The following is a 25,074-nucleotide window of genomic DNA, read 5'->3' as shown; positions in this document are numbered from 1 at the left end:
TATTGCACACATAGTTTCAATCCTGCGCAATACAATCAAGAATCCAGTTTCCAGTACTACCCCACTAATGGTCACTTTGATACAATTAGTGAATTTTTAAGCATCCTTTGAATAATAGCCGATTTTACCATTAGCTTACTGCAAACAACATGAGATGTGCCATTCACTTAAATATATAAGCATTTGTTTGTTTGTTCTTAAAAAGCTGGTGAATTAATTAAATATGATACAACCAAGAGACATACCATTAAATTTCTACGGCCATCAACGGAGCCATATTCAGTCTTGGTTCCCATTATGGCCATAAGTACAGTCATGTGTGTCCTCTTTTGGCCACTTTTAAAAATTTATGTAAACCATCTATAATATATGTTCGGTCTGCATTGTAACTAGGCTAATTTTATTTCAGTACACTTATTTAAATATTATGATATTTTTATATCAACAGAGACCTAAGAGAGATGTCTGACCATGTCATATTAATTTAGCTATCCTTGCAACATAATAAAATATGCATTACAAATTCTTTGAGAAACCAAAGAAATTCAGTATTCTATCAGTGAAGTTAAAAATGTACTGGAGGCTATTGTTGAGGGAATGAAGATTGCTATTGCGAGAAAATTATACAATGCTCCAAGAACATTAAGAAATAAAATTTATGGTATGTCTCCACATGGGGTTATGTGGCTCAAATCCTAACTCAGGGGAGGCAGAAAAAAGAAAAAGACATAGATGGGCTTGGTTCTTGACTGTTCCATACTGGAAATTCCAGTTACAACGAATATTTATAGATGTACGTATGCACAAACTTACTGAAATGGCAGATTTATGAAGTTCTAAGGGTGCACTGCTAAAAATCAACCTGGAAAAGTGATTTAGACTCTCTTAAAACAAGCAAAGTTTTATTACAAAAGGATGCTGAATGTTAATGGGGCTTAAGGTTCCATTACCAAGGAGAGAAATACAAAATTGGTTCCACGAAGTATCTGGAACTAAATGATATATTAAATTACCATAACAGAGTTTTTAATATGCGTGAATCCTCCCTCTTCTTTGGATCCTAAAGGGGAATTAATCACAGATTCTTTGTAGGCAAATCATTACAATACTTTTTGTTAATTTTTTATGTTCCACTCAGTTGCTGTAAGTTAAAATTTATTTACTTTACTGATGTTTGTTTTCTAATGTATAGTATAGAGTACAAATTACTTTCTAGCAATCGATTCTACAATTATTTAAAGCCACAATTTTATCATAATATGCAATAGAGTAAATTTATAGATACATATGGTTGTCCTTAAGATGGCCACAAGTAGTGCATCAACCTGCAGTTCCCCAGCTACCCTTAGGACTTGTGGAACATTAAAGCACACGAAACTTCAGACTCCTGCAGATATACTTTCAGAACGCTGGACATGCTAACACTACCTTTCTTGTATATTTATGACACCGTAAAATTCTTCCTCAAAAGAAGGAAAACGCACACAGTGCCAGCCACATGTAGACTAAAGAAAAACTGTTTTATTCACAGACTTGCAAGTGTTACGTGCCAATAGACAACTTAGACGAAAAGGAGCATTCTACATTCGATTTCAGCTCTCCAATTAGATCCCACAAATACGATATAAAGTCTATTAAAGACATTGAACAACTCTGGAAATATATTAAGCCTTATTTGCTGTTTATAATGTATTAAAAAAATACCTATAACAGTAGATATGCTGGTTACGTTTAATTACAACAAATGTAGTAAAGCTAATTTCGTAAACTTCTTTTAATGACTCGTAAACCATATAGTATACAAAGTAAATATGTACATCTGTTGCACTATTCGATGGAAATGAACGTATGGCATTATAGGCCGGGAGGCCCTATCGGGTGAAGTTCGGCCGCATGCGCGCCGTTGAAGATGATAACACAACACCCATTCCACAAGCGGAGAAAATCCCCAACCCGGCCGGGAATCGAACCCGGACCCGCTGCATAAGAGGCAAGCACGTAACCACCCGGCTAAGCAGGCGGACTGCAATATTAGAAACTATGGACAAAATAAATAAAGATATGCAACGCTTATCGTTTCGATAAAACTAACCATTTCCAGCGTAAATGTTCTGAGGATCAATTACGGTTATTTCTTTTAGCGCATCACTACTGTTTCACAAACGTTACGTTAAAACTTGATTTTATCTCTCTCTGCGCTCCTTTTACGTTCCACATTTATTTGTTTGTAAACTTAAGAGGTACGAAGTAAGACGTTTGAGCGTTTAGTTGCAATCGAGAATGTTCTCATAATCGATTATGAATCTGCCGATATTTTTTTCGCGACAATTTAATTTTACATAATCGATCCTCCTCACGATTACTTTTTTCAATTATTCATTTTTGGTTTTAAAATCTGTTAAATGTTGACTTCCAGTCCACAAAATTTTTACTTAAGTAAAACCAGATAAATATTCTACTTGCGAGGGACCAGTTCATTAACAGCAAAACTTGAATATATTAGCTAAAGGCTCAAACTTTACGAAAAGTTTTAGCTTAACTACAGGCTAACACATGGAGTAAGTCTTTTTTAGAAAGAAATTGTGCATTTAAATACCAAATGACAACAAACATTTTCATTAAGGAATAACTTCATTGCTAATCACCCCTTCTGTGAAAATAAACACCTTATTCGTAATATTTTTTGATATCCTTACGAAAACAAACCTTTTCTCTTTTTAGTTTCTAGATAACAAATTAGGTAGTACCCTTCATGAGGGATATCTACAACAATGCATGGTCCAGATAAAAGAGGTCACCACTTTAAAAAACAGCAAAACTTGAATATATTAGCTAAAGGCTCAAACTTTACGAAAAGTTTTAGCTTAACTACAGGCTAACACATGGAGTAAGTCTTTTTTAGAAAGAAATTGTGCATTTAAATACCAAATGACAACAAACATTTTCATTAAGGAATAACTTCATTGCTAATCACCCCTTCTGTGAAAATAAACACCTTATTCGTAATATTTTTTGATATCCTTACGAAAACAAACCTTTTCTCTTTTTAGTTTCTAGATAACAAATTAGGTGGTACCCTTCATGAGGGATATCTACAACAATGCATGGTCCAGATAAAAGAGGTCACCACTTTAAAAAAAAAATGAAGACGCTTTAGGGTGCGTTCTGATGAGAATCTTGTCTTCAATTATGTTCCATGTTATTTGTCCTAACCTGTTACTGAACTGGGACTTTGTCGTTTGGCCATTACGTCGCTGTTCTTGTAAAACTTCACGTATCTGATCATTTTTGTTGCCAGCTCACTCGGATACCTTAGTTACTGGCTTTATCCATCCATTCTTTTCTATTTCGTTAAACATTACCTCAGATGGCGTGTGTTTAGTAAACGAATTAGGTACATTTAATCTTCTAATACAGTTAGGTAGTCAGTCCATTTTGACTGCTTTTTTGGAGCATATGCCCTGATAAATTTATTAAAGCTATTTCAGAATTGACCTTGGTGTTAATTTCGGTATTTTTAGCTTCCATCTATTCAGACATGCCCCCATCCCACTTTTTAGATTGTTTACCCAAATATTCAATGACATATTTTGATTGTCTACTTCCAAGTCCAAGTTTTCGGCCTTTTATGTATGGTATTTTCGATCTTTATCTGCTTTGGTCTGCTTTCCATGGATACCTTCTAAGTCTAACTTTAATTGAACGAATAGCTCAGAAAAACTCTCATATTTACGGTTAAAGTTGGCCAATTTGGTATGGATTTGTTCCAAAGCATCGAAAATCTCACTATATTTCCCTACTCATTTTCTCATTCTTTTTCCTTTTCCTAAGCTTGGCGATTAATTTCTTACCCCCTTTCTGCCTGTCTCTTCTCCCTTTTCTTACGTCGTTCATCTAATCTGATTAAAAAAAGGAGTAAAGAGGTCAGACTACATTCTTTAACTGTGTATCTCCTCCAGTAATATTACAGATTCTATGGTTTCATCAACATGTTGATGCAAAACCGAGTCAGGACATGATTAGCTGTGTTCAGTAATGAATTCAGAGGCATCTTGTGTCGATGAATTATGACTATCAAACCTGCTATTTACTGGCATTGGGATATTTTATATCTCTATGTCATCTAAATCAGCTACATTTTCCTGTGATACCAGATTGGTCGACCTGACAGATGCCATGGTTCCTTTATGTATTCTTACCATTGCTGTTGAAACACGATGACTTTAGTTAAACTACTGGGATTGTCTTAAACAAATCACGATAGCTTCAGCAACAGATTCTCCCAGTAGATGAAACTTCCTAATCAGTTGAATGCACACTGACTGTCGAAATCGCGCAAACAATGTATTATTGCAAATTACAAAATATCTTGACTTAGTTAACCAAACCAAACCAAAAGTACTACACTATCAGTATCAAGATCAAAGCGCAATGAAACGGCAGATCGCAAATATCAATGTGCTTACCTTTTTATAGACTTGAGTAGTTCTGCTAGTGTACATCGATGCCCAGTGTTAAACTTTCTCTTTCATTGAGGCTCACTCAATAAAACAGGTACATGCAACAGAAAATCACAGGTTAGTCACAATAAAAGTTAATAACTCTACATTGTTCGATTAATCAAACTTGCACAATTATTCAATAATGGAAAACACAATAAAGCCTTAATTGATGATAATTACCTAACTGATCTCTTCCTTGTTTGGATCCCACGTTAAAATGTTAATTGAGGTTTACAATTCTTCCGCTATTTTCGGACGTCGCGTTGGTTTGCGCCTAGTCTTCTTTCTGACCTAAGAATGTGGTAATCGTTAATTTTCTTTGCGAGCCGATGCCATAATTTCCTCCGATGCCACAATTTCCTGTCTTTACAATTCGTCTTAAATCAGAGCTCCGTAATTTCCAAGAATGATTGCCTATCGAAGTCGTTAGGTCCAAATGATACATATCGAAAGTGCGATTGTAAATCCAGCATGCGACTCTGGTGGCGGGCGTCACTACAGCATCGACAAAAGAAGAGCGTTACAAAACTACTTGCAATTGCAAGGAAACGACTTACCTTACTCGTCGTCGGTGTTGTCGCCATATGAAAGTTCATTACGGTTTCTGGATGGATAATTTGGAGGAGTCGAATCATGTATTCTTCCTGGTACTCGTTCATTTTCTGCACTGTCTGCAATGAAATTGTAACGGTATTTTAGCATCGCAACTGTTCTTACGACGTTTTACACACTTCGCACCACTACAGTGTACACAGTCCCTTCTTTCCTCGTCCCTTACTACTCCATATTTACGACAAAAAGTCGAACAATTTTCTACGCTGGATAAATATGGAATTAGATTCTTCCATGCGAGAGAATCTGCCGAAGAAACGTCAAGAACACCAGACATCCCACTCACTAACGACATAATTAGTCTGGTAACTCACAAATAATTCGCGGAGGCATGTAATTTACAGCAAGTAACGGAACGATTGAAAACAGATAAAACTGATGATCACAAATAATTGATGACAACGCCCGCCACCGCTATCGCATGATCGATTTACGATCGCATGTTCGATATGTATCGTTTGGTTCCAGCGACTTCGATAGGTAATCATTTTGAAAATTACCCTGTGCTCAAAAAGGGTTTGATTATTTTGTAGTATCGTTCGCTCTTTAACTTTGGTGGATTAATCAATGAATAAAGTCTATAATCTTTAATCAAGTTCTGCCCAGATTAATTTTACACTCTTGCAAGTAAGTTGAATTCACGTCAAAAGTTATTTTTGCGAGCTGTTATAAAGCCAATGTTCATTAATGTTGCCAAAGATAGTATGTCTGTGTTAAATTTCGTTCGACTAATGAAACCATGACAATTGGTGTACTGTGCTGTGTGGTACAGTGATCGAGAATATTTAAATTTCTCGCAGTTTCAACTATGAATTAATTTATATTCACTGAAGCTCCCTATTTCTCTTCTCTGAATTCACTTAAAGAAAAATAATTATCAGTTCATTTTAATAATAAAAATTTCCCCATTCCCAGTGTTAATTACTTCCAGGTAAGGTGGAAGGTACTTCTGAAATAAAAGCATTGAATAGTTAAACACTATTTTCACAATTAAAAGTCGTGAGGGCTCACACGACCAAAGAGAATACAGGCAGTATGAGACAAAATGAGCTGACATAAAATGACAAAAGATAGAAACAAGAGTGAGACTCTATTCTCTCCACTATTTATAGACATAGACAAAACAGAAGTGATGTAACTACAACTTCTTCTGCCTAGAAGTTCTTAATACACTAATTATTCTTTTGAAATGGTTATTCTTAAATGATTCACAGTTATACAAAAACATTAACGAAATTGTTTAAAACCGTGGCTTATGGTCGTATAAGAGTGGCTTCACAGGCCAAAACAACATGTCGACACTCTGTAGAGCATGTTGGTTTACGACAGCTTTATATGAGCGGGCATTATCCTGCAACTGGAATGCTGTTCATAAATGGTATCACAACAAGCCGAATCACCAGATTGACATACAAATTTGCAGTCAGAGTGCGTGGGATAACCACGAGAGTGCTCCTACTGTCATACCAAATTGCACTGCAGTCTGTAACTCCAAGCATAGGTCCACTGTGTCTAGCACTCGGACAGGTTGGTCGCAAGCCCTCAATTGGCCTCCTCCTATCCAACAGATGGCCATCAATAGCACTAACGTAGAACCGGCTCCCATCAGAAAACACAAGAAACCTCCATCCTGCACTCCAATGAGCTCCTACTTGACACCACTTTGTTGCAATTGGCAGTAGTTTGGGGTCAGTGGGAATTTGCACTACAGAACATATGACTCGGAGCTGTCCTTGAAGTAACCAATTTGTAACAGTTCACTGTGTGCCAACATTTGGTCAAATTTTTGCTATAGATGCAGTGTGACGCGCTAGAGCCATACATTGAATACAATGGTCTTACGTTTGGCAGAGCCATGTGGCCTTCCAGAGCCCAATCTTGCTGTGACTGTAATTTCTCATGATCATCACTGACAGCAATCATGTACAGCGACTACATTCCTTCCATGTCTTTATGCTGTATCACAGAAGGAACATTCAGTTCTGCTGTCATACGGAATTGCACCCCAGCCCACAACTCTGGGTGCAGGTCCAGTGCCTCTGCAGTCTACAATGCAGACAGGTTCGTTGCAGGTCCTCAACTTTCCTCCTCCTAACCAACATATGGCCATCACTGGCAGGGAATCAGAACAAACTTTCATCAGAAAACGCTGCAGACCCCCACCCTGCCTTCTAATGAACTCTCGCTTGACACAATTGAAGTCGCAAGTGGTGGTGGTAGTATTGGGTCAGTGGAATGCACGTAAGGCTCTGAGCTGTCTTTAAAGTTACCAATTAGTAAGAGTTCTTTGTGTTGCTGTGGTTCCAACTGCTGCTCAAATTGCTGCGGCAGATGCAGTACGATGCAACAGAGCCTTATGCCAAACGCGATGGTCTTCCCTCTCGGTATTGCTATTTGGCCGTTTGGAGCCCAAACGTCTTGCGAAGGTACATTCTTGTGGCCATTGGTTCAAATGGTTCAAATAGCTCTAAGAACTATGGGACTTAACATCTGAGGTCATCAGTCCCCTACACTTAGAACTACTTAACCTAACCTAAGGACATCACACACATACACGCCCAAGGCAGGATTCGAACATGCGACTGTAGCAGCACCGCTGTTCCGGACTATGCAAAGTGCTTGGCCACAGCGGCCGGCGTGACAATTGGTACCAGCAACCATATAAAGTAGCTATATTCGTTCCAAGTCTTTGTGCAGTATCACAGAAGGAACATCCAGCTGCTCCTAGCCCTATCACACAAGTTCTTTCACTGCCCCCGTTAGCTGAGTGGTCAGCGTGGCTGAATGTCACGCCAAGGGGCCCTGGTTCGATTCCTGGCTGGGGCAGGAGATTTTCTCCGCTCAGGGACAGGGTGTTGTGTTGTCCTCATCTTATTTCATCCCCATCTCCGAAGCGCAAGTCGTCCATTGTGGCATTGAATGCAAGAAGTACTTGCGCTCGGCGGCCGAACTTCTCCGGAAGGGGGGCTCCTGGCCCACAATGCCGTATGCTCATTTCCATTTTTCCACAAGCTCTCTCAAACTCAGTAAGGTGCTTATAATGGCATCTTTGTCGCCTTAATTCATACGTGACTAACATCAACTCATCATGTCCAATATCAAAGGTAACCTAAAGCTCAAGACCGTTACAGCGTATATTTAAAGCAAATCTGATATACAGGGTGTCCGAAAAGACTTTCCCTGATTACATTAATTGAATACTCAGGCTAGAAGTAAGATACAAATATGAAACTTGTGTCGAATTGTTTACAACTATCAAAGTTTTTTTTCTGTTTTAGGTTCGCTGTACGTAAGTAGTGGATGAGGTGCAGTGCCCAAGAAGCCATGTTAACCAATCAGGAGAAGGCACAGTGTGTCCTGTGTTACCATGAGACACGATCACCAACCAGAGTGCAGAGACACTTCCAGACAACATTTGGAAGGAATCCACCTGATGTCAAAAGCATTAAAGCCTGGTATGAGAAACTCAAGAACACAGGATCGTTTGCTGACTTTCCGAAGTCTGGTCGACCAAGAACCTCAGCAGACAGGGTGGAAGCTGTAAGGCAATCTTTTCTGCGAAGTCTGAAGAAATCGGTGCGCAGGGCCTCACGTGAATTACAGATGCCAAAAAGCTCTCTCCATGATATTTTACACAAACGTTTATTGTTTCGTGCATACAAAGTGCAAATCGTTCAGGCCTTGTTGCCCAATGGCAGTACACGTCAATGTGACTTTGTGGTCGAAATGCTATCACGTATTGAGGACGATGATCGTTATCTCAGACGAATTGCCTTTTCAGACGAAGCGACCTTTTTTGTCAGTGGAGTAGTGAATCGCCATAATGTGCGCATTTGGGGTTCACAAACCCCTGGCGAGGTGATGCAGTGCACCAGTGGCAGTCCAAAGGTGAATGTTTGATGCGCACTGTTGCACGATCGAATTATCGGGCCATTCTTCTTCGCTGAGGCTACCATCACATCTGCAGTGTATCTGGACATGTCGCAACTGTATGCTGTTCCTTAGCTGCTTTAGTATCACCCCGACGTCTTGTTTCAGCAAGATGGTGCACCGCCTCACTGGGGTTTGGACGTCCGTGCCTATCTAGATATGCCCTTTCCTGGGCTATGGATTGGTCGTGATAGACCAACGGTTTGGCCTCCACGCTCTCCTGACATAACCCCATTAGACTTCTTTTTATGGGGTTATGTCAAGAAGAGGTCTACCGAACACGTGTACTGGATCTTGAAACCCTGTGGCAATGGATGAGACTCCGTAAATATCGTGTATCTTCGGGAACGAAGTTTATCGCGACGGCACTTATATGTAAAACATTCTCGGTATTCTTGCCGCGTCAGTTCTGGATAAAATTTCGAGCTTTTGACGATTACCTCCATCGTCATCGTCAGCAGCTGACTGTCTTGGTCAGTTGTTGGAGGACAGTACGCACAAATGTCTTAAACGGAACACAACTTTGACGTACAGCAGGAAAACCATGAAGTTATTGAAGAATTCCAGGCTGTCAGACGATGTTAAAAAAAAATCTCAGAGTCCGAGCTCCTAGACCGACCAGGTTGTACGGACTACCGAAGGTCCACAAGGATAATGTTCCCATGAGACCTATTGTCAGTGCCATTGGTTCTCCTACTTATAAGCTGGCCAAATACCTAAGAAAGTTGATGACTTCTATAGTCGGCAGGTGTGAACATCACAACAAAAACTCCCAGATGTTCATTGAGAAAGTCAAACAGAATAGAGTTGGTCCAAATGACATTTTAGTCAGCCTGGATGTGGTATCGCTCTTCACAAAAGTTCCTGTAGAGGACACTCCTCCTGAATCTATAAGGTTGTTCCGGAATGTGATGACGACCACCTACTTCTTGTATGGTAGCAAATTTTATGAAATGTCGGATGGTATGGTGATGAGGTCTCCGTTGTCTCCATCACTGGCTAATATTTTCATGGAGAATTTTGAGGAAATTCGGCTCCCCTCTGTCCATCCTTATTTTATCATTACATTCACGATACATTTATGATCTGGCCACACGGCGCAGAAGCTCTCGAATAATTCATGGAACACATGAACAGCATGCATTCGAACATCCAGTTCACTGTCGAGATGGAGAAGAAAGGGAGACTGCCTTTCTTACACGCTTTAGTACAACGACAGGAGAACGGCGGTCTTGGCCACTCTGTATACCGTAAGCCGACGCATACAGATTTATACCTGAATGCACAGATTTTCCATCATCCTGCTCAGAAGAGAGCCGTTTTGAACACGTTGGTATATAGAGAAAAAACTGTTTCTGACGAGGACCAGTTAAGGTCCGAGATTAACCATCTGTGTTCCGAAAGATTGGCTATGGTGCACGCGATATAAAGGCAGAGTTCTCCAAAAAAAGGAAACGTGAAAATGCTGCACACTCACAGGATGAAATAACGATTGCGGTTCTTCCTTTTTTGCGCGATTTCTAGCAAAATAGTAAGAGTCGTGCGTAGACGAGGTATAAGACCAATTTTTCGGCCTCCTAAGAAAATTAAGAAGATGATGCGCCCTATTAAGGACAATCTCGGCCTCAGGGTCCCTGGAGTTTATAATATACCCTGTGAGTGTGGAAGCAACTATATAGGTCAGACGCTTCGTACCGTTTCCGACACCAGCGCCATATTACAAATAGGGAACTGGAGAAATCGGCAATTGCGGAACACAGCCTCACGAACAAACATAAAATATTGTTTGATGAAACAAAAATTCTGTCCCATGCCTCCACGTACTTGGATTCTGTTATTAAGGACGCTGCTGAAACAAGAGTGAGCCAAAATAACTTTAACCGCGATAGCGGATACCACCTGAGCTGTGCATGGAAGCGAGCGCTTGATGCAGAGAAGCAACAGAGACTTTCCTTCCAAGGTTTACGTCTGCGACAGCAGTACATAATCGCCGACCAATCAGAAGCTGTCCGTGGGCTATAAAAAAGGCTACCACAGCAGCAGTGAAGACAGTCACAATGCCGATGGAGGGAATGGTCGAAAGCTCGAAATTTTATCCAGAACTGACGCGGCAAAAATACCGAGAATGTTTTACATATCGTGTATCTTCGTCACACTAACCGTAAAAGGACATTAATAACTGCTCATTCTTGACTTTAGTATTTAGCATACCCTTTACAGTGACATCTAGAATGCTTGACAGTACCCTTAAACCATCATGCCTGTATCGTAGTTATGTGCATAAACACGATTTCTTCTCTTTAGGTTGTCATTCCATTATGAGATACTTATTCAATGTGACTGATGCTGACACTATCTAATCTAGAATATCCAGTCATCCATTACTGGACATTAACAAGGAGTGTATCCACCCTTCAACTTTGTGACTGCTTGAACTCTGCTGGAGACACTTTCAGTGAGGTGTCTGAATATTCGTAGCAGCCCATTCCTCCTCAAGAGCCAGAACCACAGAAGACAGTGATGTTGGCCACTATGGTCTGGCGCGAATTCGACGACCTAATCCATCCCAAAAGATGTTCCATTGGGTTCCGATCGGAACTCTGGGTTGCCAGTCCATTTCAGGAACGTTACTGTCTGAAAACCGTTGCCTTACAGATGATGCTTCATCGCAGGATGTGTTGTCAAGCAAATATAGGCAATTATCGTTTCCCAACTGTTCCTCTACTGTATGGAATACAGAATGCTGTAAAATGTGTTCGCATACTTCCGCATTTAGTGGTTTGTGTACAGTAATTATGAGGCCATAGCATAATCATGACAAACACGACGATACCATAACACCATTTCATCGATTAATTTACTTTTGGCATTATGCATGATGGTAGGCAACGTTATCCATGCATTTGTCATACAGGTAGAGCGTGATTCATCACTGAAAATCACTTGTTTCCAGTCAGTCACTATCTGGTGGCATCGTTCTTCACACCATCTCAAGTATTGCTGAGCAGTGACTACAGAAATTCGTGGCTTGTGAGGAGTTGTCCGACCATTGTAACTCATTCTTCTTCTGACTCACCCAATCTGCTGTTACTGCTTGTCCACTGACAACACTCCTTTTATAGGGGCAGGTCCTCCTCATGTGGCATCCAGTGGCCTATCTGCATAATATAGGAGTGCCAGGATACTTTTTATTGCATGGTGTGGTTGTCTGTTAGGTGACTGTGGTTTCTCGATGTAGTTCTTAAAGAATAACCTGGTTGTATTATCTCTTGACATGAATTTATTGCAGAGTTTATAAAGAGCAGTATAATGACCTACTTGTGATTGTATTGTTTCATGGGCATGTACGAAGCAGACACTAAATGTTACTGAAGCGGTACACTCAATATTCGTCCATATGGCTTCGTCCAGTTGTTGTGTCAGTGTCAGAAGGGTTGTAGAAGACGTAACCGTCTGGTAATTTACAATTTCAAAAAGCATCAAGTCTTGAAGTACCCACAGTGGAGCAGAACTCACTCCCCGAAAAACTAACAGTTATCCAGAAAAATTTACAGTCTCCAATGCGAAGATTGCAGTCACAATGACTACGACATCGATGTATACTACCGATGACCGTTGTCGAGCGAAGACTTCCGATCTTTCCAAATCAGTACCCCACTACATGGGCGGTCATAATGTGGTCGCTATAATCGCCCAACGTCAGTAACTGAAATTAAAAAAGAGTCTGTTTTCTTCAGTCAGATCGGCCGACGTTCTCACTCACGAAATATGGACTGTGAGAAACTGATAAGATTAGTCCAAGACAGAAAGAGTTCGTTGCATCCTCTGGATGAAAAATATCAGAGTCACGATGTAGTTCGGAGTCTACGGATTGATATCATAGGTTTATTGGAACCCACAAGTAGGCATAATCAATATTGGAAATTTTAGACGTAAATTATAACCTAAAAATTTGTTTAGGTGAGAAGGGTGACATCTTATGTGTAACCCTTCAAGTACCAAGAGGTGGGTGAGGGAGGGGGGGGGGGGGGTTGTGCCCACCTTGTGAAAATATCATAGTCTATTCTAATACAACGTATTTTAAAGTTTTGAAAAAAATTTTCGTTGCTTTTTATTTCTTCTTCTTCTTATTTATCTTCTTCTCCTTTTTTTCATTCCTTCTTTTTCGTATGTCACACCAGCTGTTACCTGTGGCTGTGTTCCCATATCAGTACCTCTGGTATGATGTGTAATGATGAGGGAGTCTTTTAGCAATTTGTCAACAACTGGATATGTAGTTTTGCAGATGTTTGTAGTGGTGGTGTATAAATACATAGTGAATGTGTGTGTATTATTTTTGTCGTATTTGGAACCTTAATAAAAACATTAAAAACTACAAAAATATGATTTCCTATCAATTACTTATAGCAACATCTTATTTCAACACAGTTGTATAAACAATGTTTTTCGTCTTACCTTCTTTTGCTAGGACGTACAGCTTTCGTGGGTTGGATGCACGCGAGTACACCACATAGAGCTGTCCAAGAGAAAACACCTTTATCTAAATGAACACCAGCAGCTTTGAGTGTCTGCCCCTGGGCTTTATTTATGGTCACAGTATAAGCTACTAATTATAGTAGCTCTAACAATATTTCGACCCAGATGTGTAATTTGTAAGCATATAACATTACACAATCTACCCACATCAAGATTTCTCACTGTTGTTGTTGTTGTGGTCTTCAGTCCTGAGACTGGTTTGATGCAGCTCTCCATGCTACTCTATCCTGTGCAAGCTTCTTCATCTCCCAGTACCTACTGCAACCTACATTCTTCTGAATCTGCTTAGTGTACTCATCTCTTGGTCTCCCTCTACGATTATTACCCTCCACGCTGCCCTCCAATACTAAATTGGTGATTCCTTGATGCCTCAGAACATGTCCTACCAACCGATCCCTTCTTCTAGTCAAGTTGTGCCACAAACTTCTCTTCTCCCCAATCCTATTCAACACTTCCTCATTAGTTATGTGATCTACCCATGTAATCTTCTGTAGCAACACATTTCGAAAGCTTCTATTCTCTTCTTGTCCAAACTATTTATCGTCCATGTTTCACTTCCATACATGGCCACACTCCATACAAATACTTTCAGAAATGACTTCCTAACACTTAAATCTATACTCAGTGTTAACAAATTTCTCTTCTTCAGAAACGCCTTCCTTGCCATTGCCAGTCTACATTTTATATCCTCTCTACTTCGACCATCATCAGTTATTTTGCTCCCCAAATGGCAAAACTCCTTTACTACTTACAGTGTCTCATTTCCTAATCTAATTCCCTCAGCATCACCCGACTTAATTCGACTACATTCCATTATCCTCGTATTGCTTTCGTTGATGTTCATCTTATATCCTCCTTTCAAGACCCTATCCATTCTGTTCAACTGCTCTTCCAAGTCCTTTGCTGTCTCTGAGAGAATTACAATGTCATCGGCGAACCTCAAAGTTTTTATTTCTTCTCCATGGATTTTAATACCTACTCCGAATTTTTCTTTTGTTTCTTTCACTGCTTGCTCAATATACAGATTGAATATCATCGGGGAGGGGCTACAGCCCTTTCTCACTCCCTTCCCGACCACTGCTTACCTTTAATGTGCCTCGACTCTTGTAACTGCCATCTGCTTTCTGTAGAAAATGTAAATAGCCTTTCGCTCCCTGTATTTTACCCCTGCCACCTTCAGAATGTCAACTTTGTCAAAAGCTTTCTCCAAGTCTACAAATGCTAGAAACGTAGGTTTGCCTTTCCTCAATCTAGCTGCTAAGATAAGTCGTAGCGTCAGTATAGTCTCACATGTTCCAACATTTCTACGGAATCCAAACAGATCTTCCCTGAGGTCGGCTTCTACCAGTTTTTCCATTCGTCTGTATAGAATTTGCGTTAGTATTTTGCAGCTGTGAGTTATTAAACTGATAGTTTGGTAATTTTCACATCTGTCAACAGCTGCTTTCTTTGGGATTGGGATTATTATATTCTTCTTGAAGTCTGAGGGAATTTCGCCTGTCTCATACATCTTGCTCACCAGATGGTAGAGTTTTGTCAGGACTGACTCTCCCAAGGCCGTCAGTAGTTCCAATGGAATGTTGTCTACTGCGGGGGCCTTGTTTCGACACAGGTCTTTCAGTGCTCTGTCAAACTCTTCACACACTATCGTATCTCCCATTTCATCTTCATCTACATCCTCTTCCATTTCCATAATATTGTCCTCAAGTACATCGCCCTTGTATAGACCCTCTATATACTCCTTCCACCTTTCTGCTTTCCCTTCTTTGCTTAGAACTGGGTTTCCATCTGAGCTCTTGATATTTATACAAGTGGTTCTCTTTTCTCCAAAGGTCTCTTTAATTTTCCTGTAGGCAGTATCTATCTTACCACCATTATATAATCTATCTGAAACCTCTCAGTATCTCCAGGCTCCTTCCATGTATATAGCCTTCTTTTATGATTCTTGAACCAAGTGTTAGCTGTGATTAAGTTGTGCTCTGTGCAAAATTCTACCAGGCATCTTCTTCTTTCATTTTTTAGCCCCAATCCATATTCACCTACTACGTTTCCTTCTCTCCCTTTTCCTACTACCGAATTCCAGTCACCCATGACTATTAAATTTTCATCACCCTTCACTATCTGAATAATTTCTTTTATTTCGTCATACATTTCTTCAATTTCTTCCTCATCTGCAGAGCTAGTTGGCATATAAACTTGTACTACTGTAGTAGGTGTGCTCTTCATATCTATCTTGGTCACAATAGTGCGTTCACTATGCTGTTTGTACTGGCATTCCTATTTTCCTTTTCATTATTAAACCTACTCCTGCATTACCCCTATTTGATTTTGTGTTTATAACTCTGTAGTCACCTGACCAGAAGTCTTGTTCCTCCTGCCACTAATTCCCACTATATCTAACTTTAACCTATCCATTTCCCTTTTTAAATTTTCTAACCTACCTGCCCAATTAAGGGATCTGACATTCCACACTCTGATCCGTAGAACACCAGTTTTCTTTCTTCTGATAACAACGTCCTCTTGGGTAGTCTCCGCCCAGAAATCCAAATGGGGGACTATTTTACCTCCGGAATATTTTACCCAAGAGGACGCCATCATCATTTAATCATACAGTAAAGCTGCATGCTCTCGGGAAAAATTACGGCCGTAGTTTCCCCTTGCTTTCAGCCGTTCGCAGTACCAGCACAGCAAGGCCGTTTTGGTTATTGTTACAATGCCAGATCGTCAATCATCCAGACCTTTGCCCCTGCAACTACTGAAAAGGCTGCTGCCCCTCTTCAGGAAGCACGCGTTCATCTGGCCTCTCAACAGATACCCCTCTGTTGTGGTTGCACCTACGGTACGGCTATCTGTATCGCTGAGGCACGCAAGCCTCCCAACCAACGGCAAGGTCCATGGTTCATGGGGGGGATGATTTCTCACTAAGAGACTGAAACATCAACCTTTAAAGTCAGCTTATGAGAAGGCACTCCTGAGAGTTCCAAATAAGTAAGAAACTTTCACGGGTAAGTAATGGCTTGTTCAGTGACTATAATATTAACGACAGAGAGATACTCTAAAAATTTTGCTTCTACTTGTGACTTTTTTTTTCGTTTATCTGTCGTACAAATTCACTAGTCGGAGCCAAAGTTGCTCTCCGACACAACCAGTCTTTGTTTCCCATATTTGCTTGCATTTCATGATAAACTTTGTTCACCAACTCTTCTCTACAGATAACATATTGCAGAATCCACGACGTAATGTGATCATGCCGTTGGTGTCTTTATCAAAACCATTCTCCACGATTTGCAGAAGAGCATCTGCACATTGACCATGTTTTTGTGTCATTGTGCAGTTGTACAGACATATTTGTTTACAAATTAATTTTTTTTCACTTGTTGCCTTAACACTGACGCCTTTAAACATCCATTCACTTCATCTGCCAGTGTTCTTTTAGTTACTACTGGCAGTGTCTGTTTAAAATCGCCAGCCAATGATACGACCTTCCGTTCTACAACAGTTTGGTTGTTTGTAATATCTTGCATGGTACGATTTAGTGCTTCAATTGCTCTTTTGCTGGATGTTGTACATTCGTCCCAAACCAATAGCTTACACTGCTGCAACATCCATTGACGATCGCTATTTTTTTCTTTTTCTTTGTGAGCTAAGTTAACGGTAGCTTAAGTACTGAATGAGCCACTTGGCCACCATCCAGTAGTGTGGCAACTAATCTTGTGGAGTTGACTGCAACAACAACTCTTATCATTCCAAATTTGGGCTACGTGCAAATTTAAAGGAAAAGTCTTACCAGTTCCTGTCAGAGCATCTAAGAAGAAGAAAAAACAACCACCTTCATCCTTTTCAGTTTGTTACATAATATTGTTGAAAACAGTTGTCTGCTCTGGATTTAATTGTGGAACATATGTATTGACTTACTGTTGTGAGGAAACAGTATCATAACTCATTTTTTGTAGTAAATAACTACTAATATCTTCAGTTCTAATTGATCTATTCAACCCAAAGTCAGATAAGTCTTTTCCATTCATCATTATTATGTGGTCTTCCACATTCATGAGAGCTTCATTGAAGAGTAAATCATTGTATGTAACAGTAAGGGATTCCAATCTGTGCAATACATCTACTGCAATGTCACTTTTGTATTTTTCCCATATTTGTTGCGGTTTTGAAAGCTCACAGATTGCTATTACTATGCAACAGTCTCTCTCAATTTGATCACTAATCTGCATTGTAGGGCCTCCTCCAGTGCTGGATCACAATGATTATCATTTTCAAATAACCCTTTGGTCTCACACCTGTCTGAATGTTAATAAACCTGACCATTGTGTTTTTTAAGTCCTTTGAAACAGGTTGGGCTTTGCACATCGTGTAGAATCATCCTCAAGCAGAAGCATTCCATGTTGCTCACATGCACCATGCGAAATCGTCCCTTCCACATAGACAAAAAAAAAATGCAGTCAGGTTGTTTTTGGCGTGCTTAATATTCGCTCACGAAAATTATTTTCATTAACATGCACTATTTCACCATTCTCTAAGTGAACATTGAGGTGTGTTACAGTGGGATATCTTTCGTGTAGTGGAAAACCTGAAAGATGCTACACAGCTTCGTGTCTGCTTACATAATGGCTGGACTGATATGCGTGTATTTCATTTATGGGATTTGTGAGGTCTTTGTTTCTGAAGTTGAAAATAGCTTGACCATTGCCTTGTTAATGTATTTAGAGATACATTCTATAGCACACACTGAACTACAAGCCTCCAGATTGGTATGCACATTAAAAAAAATGGCCAAGTTGGGGAATGGGGACCACCCAACTATTATTGACATTAACGTCATTGCCGTTTCGAAGCTTTATCATTAGCTTCCAACCGCTGTCTTCTGGTGCTCTTCATTTGTTTTTATTGTGTATGGTCTCCTTTTAAAGCCAACATGAGAACTTTTATGCATATTGTCCATCTTCCACGCAAGGAGGCTGGAGAGTCTTAGGGCCACACGGGCCATGAATCATATTTTTGAAATAATTTTGTGTAGTGTCTTGCCAATGGTTGAATCAGGTATTTCTGTACTGATGATGTTATCAGTTTTATTAGGTCTCAATTTGTCTCTTAACCTAAGTAAAATATGCTCATGTGGTAATCCACGCTTTTGCTATTCAATGGAATATATAAAACATAACATTTCTCCATATAGATTTCTCTTAGTTATAACTGACACTAGTTTCTTTACTTTTCATCCAACAACTCTTGTAACTATATCAAGTCTATCAATAACAGCCTGTCCCGGTAATAATTTGGTGACTACTTACTTCCATGATGAGTTACAAGTGAAGGTTCTGAATAGATCAGTATGTCCATATGTACAGACATAGGCGAATGCATCTTGAGTATTCTCATGCAGGTATCCTATTCTATCAATAACAGCCTCTCCCGGTATTAATTTATCGATTATTTACTTACATGATGAGTTACAAGTGAACGTTCTGAATAGGTTGGTTGGTTGTTTCGGGGAAGGAGACTATACAGTGAGGTCATCGGTCTCATCTGGTTAGGGATGGACCGGGAAGGAAGTCAGCCGTGCCCTTTCAAAGGAACCATCCCGGCATTTGCCTGGAGCGATTTAGGGAAATCACGGAAAACCTAATTCAGGATGGCCGGACGCGGGATTGAACCGTCGTCCTCACGAATACGAGTCCAGTGTCTAACCACTGCGCCACCTCGCTCGGTGAAGGCTCTGAATAGATCAGTATGACCATACGTACAGACATAGGCGAATGCATCTTGAGTATACTCGTGCAGGTATCGTAGACCATTCACAAATGAAGAGGGTAGGATTACTGTCTTTCCCATTATTAGGGTTTACATTTGCAGCATATACCACTCTCTAAGATGAATGAAATTCTTTAGTCTCTGCTTGATTTAATGATTTGTATTGCAGTCATTCACTTTCCACCTTAACATGTGTATCCACATAAAACCGATTGGCCAGTTATTTGCATTATGTTATCAAACTAAAATCTTTTCTCATATCATCATACAATATGCATAATAGTCCGTACATGACACTTTTTGTTTGGCGAGGACAAGTACACTTCAGGGTCGAATTGCAGAGCTGTAAATGATAACCTTTCTGTCCCTTGGTAAAAATTAGTGTATACTGCAATGCATCATAGTATTTATGTATATCAAATACCCTGGTTATCTTGTTGTCAGAGGTGTAAAAAACGATGCCATGACTTGCAAAATGTCCACCCACAATCAAGGCTGCTACTTCATTTACCAATGATGCATTAAATCGCCTCTCATGTTCCCCACTTGGTGTATGGTCCGAGTGGATCACAAATTTGTAACTCTATCCTGCTATTTTCTCCAAAGCAGTTTTAAAATTGGTTATTTGATGGTTACATTCATGCGAGATTCTCTGAAAAAACGAAACTATCTCGTTTTCTACTCAGATATTATTACACACCTAGTCTGCTTCATTGGTTTCATTCCCCACAAAATAAATCTGTAGGAACTTATGCTGATGACTATCTGGTGAAAGGAAAAATCCAGTTATATGGTAAATTTGACCCCAAATCGTAAAAGTAGGTGAAAAACGTCACATTTTGACTTTTGCATACACACCGAATGAAGTCATCTGAAAGCATGCATTATATTTTCTAATTACATTTAAAAAACACTTCAATTAGCTACATTTGGACAGAAGTAGACTTCTCAGGCGTTCTTCAGGAGTCATCTAGTGCCAGAGCAACACATACCAAACATTTTTTCCTTCCATTTCAATGTATTACAATGCTTACATTTTGGCCCTTTCTCCCTAAGATGACTAATGAATGATTAATATAGCCAATTAATGGATCTTAGTGAAACGCTACCTCACTAAATACCTCCCATGCTCTACATGTAAAGGCATGACGTCTCCCTGTTTGTCGCACAGCCTCTAAATGATGCCATCATTGTGAACCTCCAAGCTTCTCAGAAGCTACAAGAAGAGATGCGTGAAGCTCAGTGTCTAAAAAGCGGTGGAGTTGTGTCTGTTCTGCTCTCTCTGTAGCTCTTATGGCTGCATGACGTTCTGTATCTAAGGGCTGGTAGACCTCAGATGATTCTCAGCTTTGTTGCGGTCTAGTGGCTTCAGCAACTCGAGCTCTCTTTGATCTGTGTGCTAAATCAGACATAACGTTTTCGAATCATATCGTAATAGTTTTGAATATACAGTAGTTCTCAGGCTTACCGTCAGATTTTATTGTGTATCCACAAAAACTCTCCAGCTATGCTAGATGGTGTAGCAACTGAATATTATAATAGCAGGATTCACTCTGTCACTGAATAAACACCATAGCTTTTATTAGATTAAGTTGAATACCTCTGCTGTTGTGGCTCATGTGTATATATTTATTCAGAAATGCAGACTGGTTCACGTCACCCAATTACAGTGCGTGCAAAATACTGTTCCTGCTACATGCATAGTCGGCTGCGTAAGCATGGGTAGACTGGCAGTATTGGGGGGGGGGGGGGGTCAGAACTGAGGGGGAAATGCTGAGCGCTGGAGGGGAAGTGCCTTTCTAAACTGAAGCCTACTCTCGCATCTTCTGTAAATATTTGGATGGTGACCATTCAAAAAGATTTATTTTCACCTCTAGATTTGGCCAGTATCTAAAAAGAATTCCGCTGAAAATGCGGTGGTTTATTTTCCCCTGGCTTATTAACCATTTCTAACTTTCTGAGAAGCATCACGAGTGGCGAATTTTGAGTAAAATGTACACATTTATCTAGTTGACATGTCAAAATTTGCTTCTCCTGCCAAAACACAGCAGAGTTTACACTGTCTGACCTCACTAACATGTTGTGCAGACAGTTATGAGAGAGTTCTGAAACAGTGGTTTATTAAATTTATTAAGTGAGAAACTGAGGAAAAGTAAAGTCATTAGCTTATGAAAAAGCCCAGCCTCAGAATAAAAAAAAGTGTACCGTCTTCACACATGTTGTTCCAAAATCCATAGCATTTCTCGTTTCACTAGCTATCGATGGCCCCTAAAAATTAAATTGTTTCACTGAAACAGCCTGTAGTTATTGGAATAACATGGAAAATAATGAAGTTTTATATAATAATTATATGGTAAAATAGTCTCCAGTTTGCATTCTATCACTTGCCAAAATCTCATTTTGATATCTGAAAGCGTTTGCCAAATGTGAGGAATGTTGTGGGTGTTTCACTCTGGTTTTATTAATGGTGTGGCGCAATCGCAAAGGAGTGTACTACATCGGATCAGTTTACTCTGTATTGGTGATAGATAGATACCTCTATGCAAGTGCAAAAGAAAAATTCAATATGTTAGCTAAGTTTCATATGCAAGAACATACTATCTACAATGGTCATTCAGTAATTAAAGAGACAAATTGGTATGGAGAAAAAAGAATTTATTTTTACAAAACAATACTTTTTCTACTTTTCAACATAATCCCCTTGAATATTTATGCACTTGTTCCAATGTGCTACTTGCTTTTTTATTCCACCTGCAAAGAACTCTTTATCTTGATGTTTGAACCAATTTCCCACAAACGTTTTCACATGCTCGTTGCCCTGGAACCTCTTTCCATGTAATGCCTCATTCGGTGCACCAAACAAATGGAAATCACTAGTTGCTAAATCAGGACTGTATGGAGGATGAGGCAGTACTTCCCAGCCCATTTTGTCGATGGTTTCACGGATTAGCTGAACAATATGAGGGCGTGTGTTGTCTTACTGGAGAATCATACCTGTCCTATGAGATCCGTCCACAGCTTATGGTCTCGCAGTCGCGTTCTTGCTTCCTGAGGACAGGGTCCCGGGTTCGATTCCTGGCAGGGTCAGGGATTTTCACCTGCGTCCAGATGACTGGGTGTTTGTGTTGCCCTCATCATTTCATCATCATTCCTGGAAGTGGCGAGATTGGACTGAGTAAAGATTGGGGATTTGTACGGGCGCTTATAACCACGCAGTTGTTGCCCCACAATCCAAACAGCATCATCATCATCCTTTGAGATCCGCGATGTCTGTCTCTCATGGGTGGGTTCAACTCGTTTAAAAGCAAAACCGGGTAGTATTGGCTGTTCATTGTACGCTGCTCTTCGAAATAATCATAAAAAAACTGGACCTTCAGCATCCCAAAACACTGTCAGCATGACTTTTCCAGCTGGTGCTTGGGTTTTGAATTTTTCTTGACAGGTGAGATGGTGTGCTTTCAGTCCATGCTTTGTCGTTTTCATTCTCATAATAGGGAATCCAAGTTTCATCACAAGTTAAAATTTTATTGGGAAAGTGCTCACCTTCTCTTTCATAACGTTCCTTTATCTCTGTGCACACTCTCAGCCTTGTTTCCTTTTGTAGCTGCGTCAACTCCTGTGGCACCCATCTTGCACACGTTTTGAGGTCCTTCAGCTTGTTACAGATAATGTTATGAACCTTATCAACTATAATTTCCACAGTCACACGGCGGTCGCCCGAATAATGGTGTTCGTCAGTCACTGAGTCGTGACCATTTTTGAACTGCTCTACACACTTAGGACATTCTACAGTACATATTCACTGGTTTTCTCGCCATCATAAAGTAAAAAACGAATAACAGATAGTTGTTGAACTAACGTGGAGGTTTCAAGTGGACTCGCCATCTTGAAATGTATTTTTGAGGTTGTAAGCAAAACAATGGTGATGCATCAGCATATCAGAGATCATGCAAGTGACGCCAACTTAAAGCTATAAAAGTAACTAACTTGCCCTGCTAACAGTTTGTTCCAGATCAATTTGTCTCTTTGATTATTGAATGAACCTCGAAATATGCACCAAACGTAAAGACATAGCGACCTCTACTTTTCATTGCACACTTTTCCGAATTTCCACAGTGTTTTACTTTCACGTAAATATCACAATAAGTATAAACATTAACGAAATACAGGGCACATCATCATGAACCTGACACATAAAGCTACAACTAAAGCAAGAATGAAGTTTTTTACCGAATAGTTTCTGTTAAATCGTTTGAGAAAGATTGTAGGATACTGCCATCTCCTGTACATATGCAACAAATTCTGTTAGTCCTATTTGGTACGAATTTCACATACATCATAAATATTCTAGGATGGGTTGCTCAATTGATTTGTAACCAATCTCCTTTGTAGACTGATTATATTTCTCCAATATTATATTTTAATTTATGTTTGTACAGTATTTGGCACAATTGTTTTTGAACCTATTGCCTTGGCAATGTTTGTAGCCCTTAAGATTAGGGCAAGATAACAAATATGAGAAGCCAGATGTTGTAGGAATCAGACCAGTCTGGGAAGTAGAGGCGAAGGCGGTGTCAAGGAATAAATATTTGTCTCTAATTTGCAATATTCTTCAAAATAATGTGTATCTTTTACACTTTTTGAAGTAGCCTATGTTCATCTACAGGGTTCAAGCTATCTCATGTCAAAAATGTGATCGGCATTGGGTCAGTGGTTTTGTGCTGCAAACGTAATAGTGTTGCCTTCACATTTATGATATTAGAGTAGAAGTATGGATTAGTATGGACTAAACACATGGAGCATTGTACAGACATTATATTCTAGCTGTTACCTGAGGCTGCGTTTGCATATCAGTAAAATAAAATGAAATGAAATTTGCATATGGCATTGCTGGTTGTAAGGGCATGTTAGATCTGTTTGGGCTCGTGGTGCAAGCGTTTATTTGATGTCATTTCAATTACTTGCTCTTCAATAATGATAATAAGGTGATTGTAAGGACAAAGCACACACCATGAGGACAAAAAAGGGACCTGCTTGGGAATTGAGCCCAGGGCTGCACAGCTAACATTTTACGATGCTAACCACAAAACTAAGACATGATCTCCATAGCTATTGCCCAGTTTAGAGTTAGAACAGCACATGGCGCTGAGCAGCTAAAATGCGACAGGTATGTGACTGAAACTTCCTGGCAGATTAAAACTGTGTGCCCGACCGAGACTCGAACTCGGGACCTTTGCCTTTCGCGGGCAAGTGCTCTACCAACTGAGCTACCGAAGCACGACTCACGTCCGGTACTCACAGCTTTACTTCTGCCAGTATCCGTCTCCTACCTTCCAGGTATGTGACTGATATTTGTATGAAATCCTGAACTAAACACACAGAGGATAATGTAAACATTGTATCATTACATTGAATCGCCTTATGTAGAACATATCAAATAATAAAGGGTTTTGACAAACATAATGTTCGAAATTTAAAGAGTAAGTAGCTTTGTCAAGGAGTCATTGTTGATCCATATTTCGCGTTATTCCCTTAAAATCAATAAATATTTTGTACCACACAGTTTCTAAAGTAGATTGTGTTTTTCTTCAGCATTCAAGCTATCTCCATACCAGATTTCATCAATATCGGTTCAGCAGTTTAGTCGTGAAAGCGTAACAGACACAGTTACTTTCACATTAATAAAATTAGTTCGGATTCCGCAATTGTTTTAAATTTTTCAGTAAAACTT

At 39.8% G+C, this 25,074-nt stretch overlaps 1 protein-coding gene across 6 annotated transcripts in view; it reads right to left on the bottom strand.

Annotated features, from left to right (window-relative positions):
* LOC126291707 (gastrula zinc finger protein XlCGF52.1-like) overlaps positions 1–4,910 on the bottom strand; it is a 127,261-nt gene extending 122,351 nt beyond the window's left edge. For 2 of the 6 annotated variants that reach the window (XM_049985359.1, XM_049985361.1), the window contains exon 1: positions 4,467–4,541. In XM_049985359.1, the coding sequence (XP_049841316.1) occupies positions 4,467–4,502 (36 nt within the window). In that variant the 5' untranslated portion in view covers positions 4,503–4,541. Of the gene's footprint in view, positions 1–1,704; positions 1,811–2,092; positions 2,268–4,466 lie in introns of those variants that run through there. The other 4 variants (XM_049985360.1, XM_049985363.1, XM_049985364.1 and 1 more) reach the window with 3 other exon arrangements.
* Between the last annotated feature and the right edge of the window lie 20,164 nt (positions 4,911–25,074).

This window comes from Schistocerca gregaria, chromosome 9 (genome assembly GCF_023897955.1).
Source record: "Schistocerca gregaria isolate iqSchGreg1 chromosome 9, iqSchGreg1.2, whole genome shotgun sequence".
NCBI lineage: Eukaryota > Metazoa > Arthropoda > Insecta > Orthoptera > Acrididae > Schistocerca > Schistocerca gregaria.
This window is presented reverse-complemented; position numbering and strand designations above follow the sequence as displayed.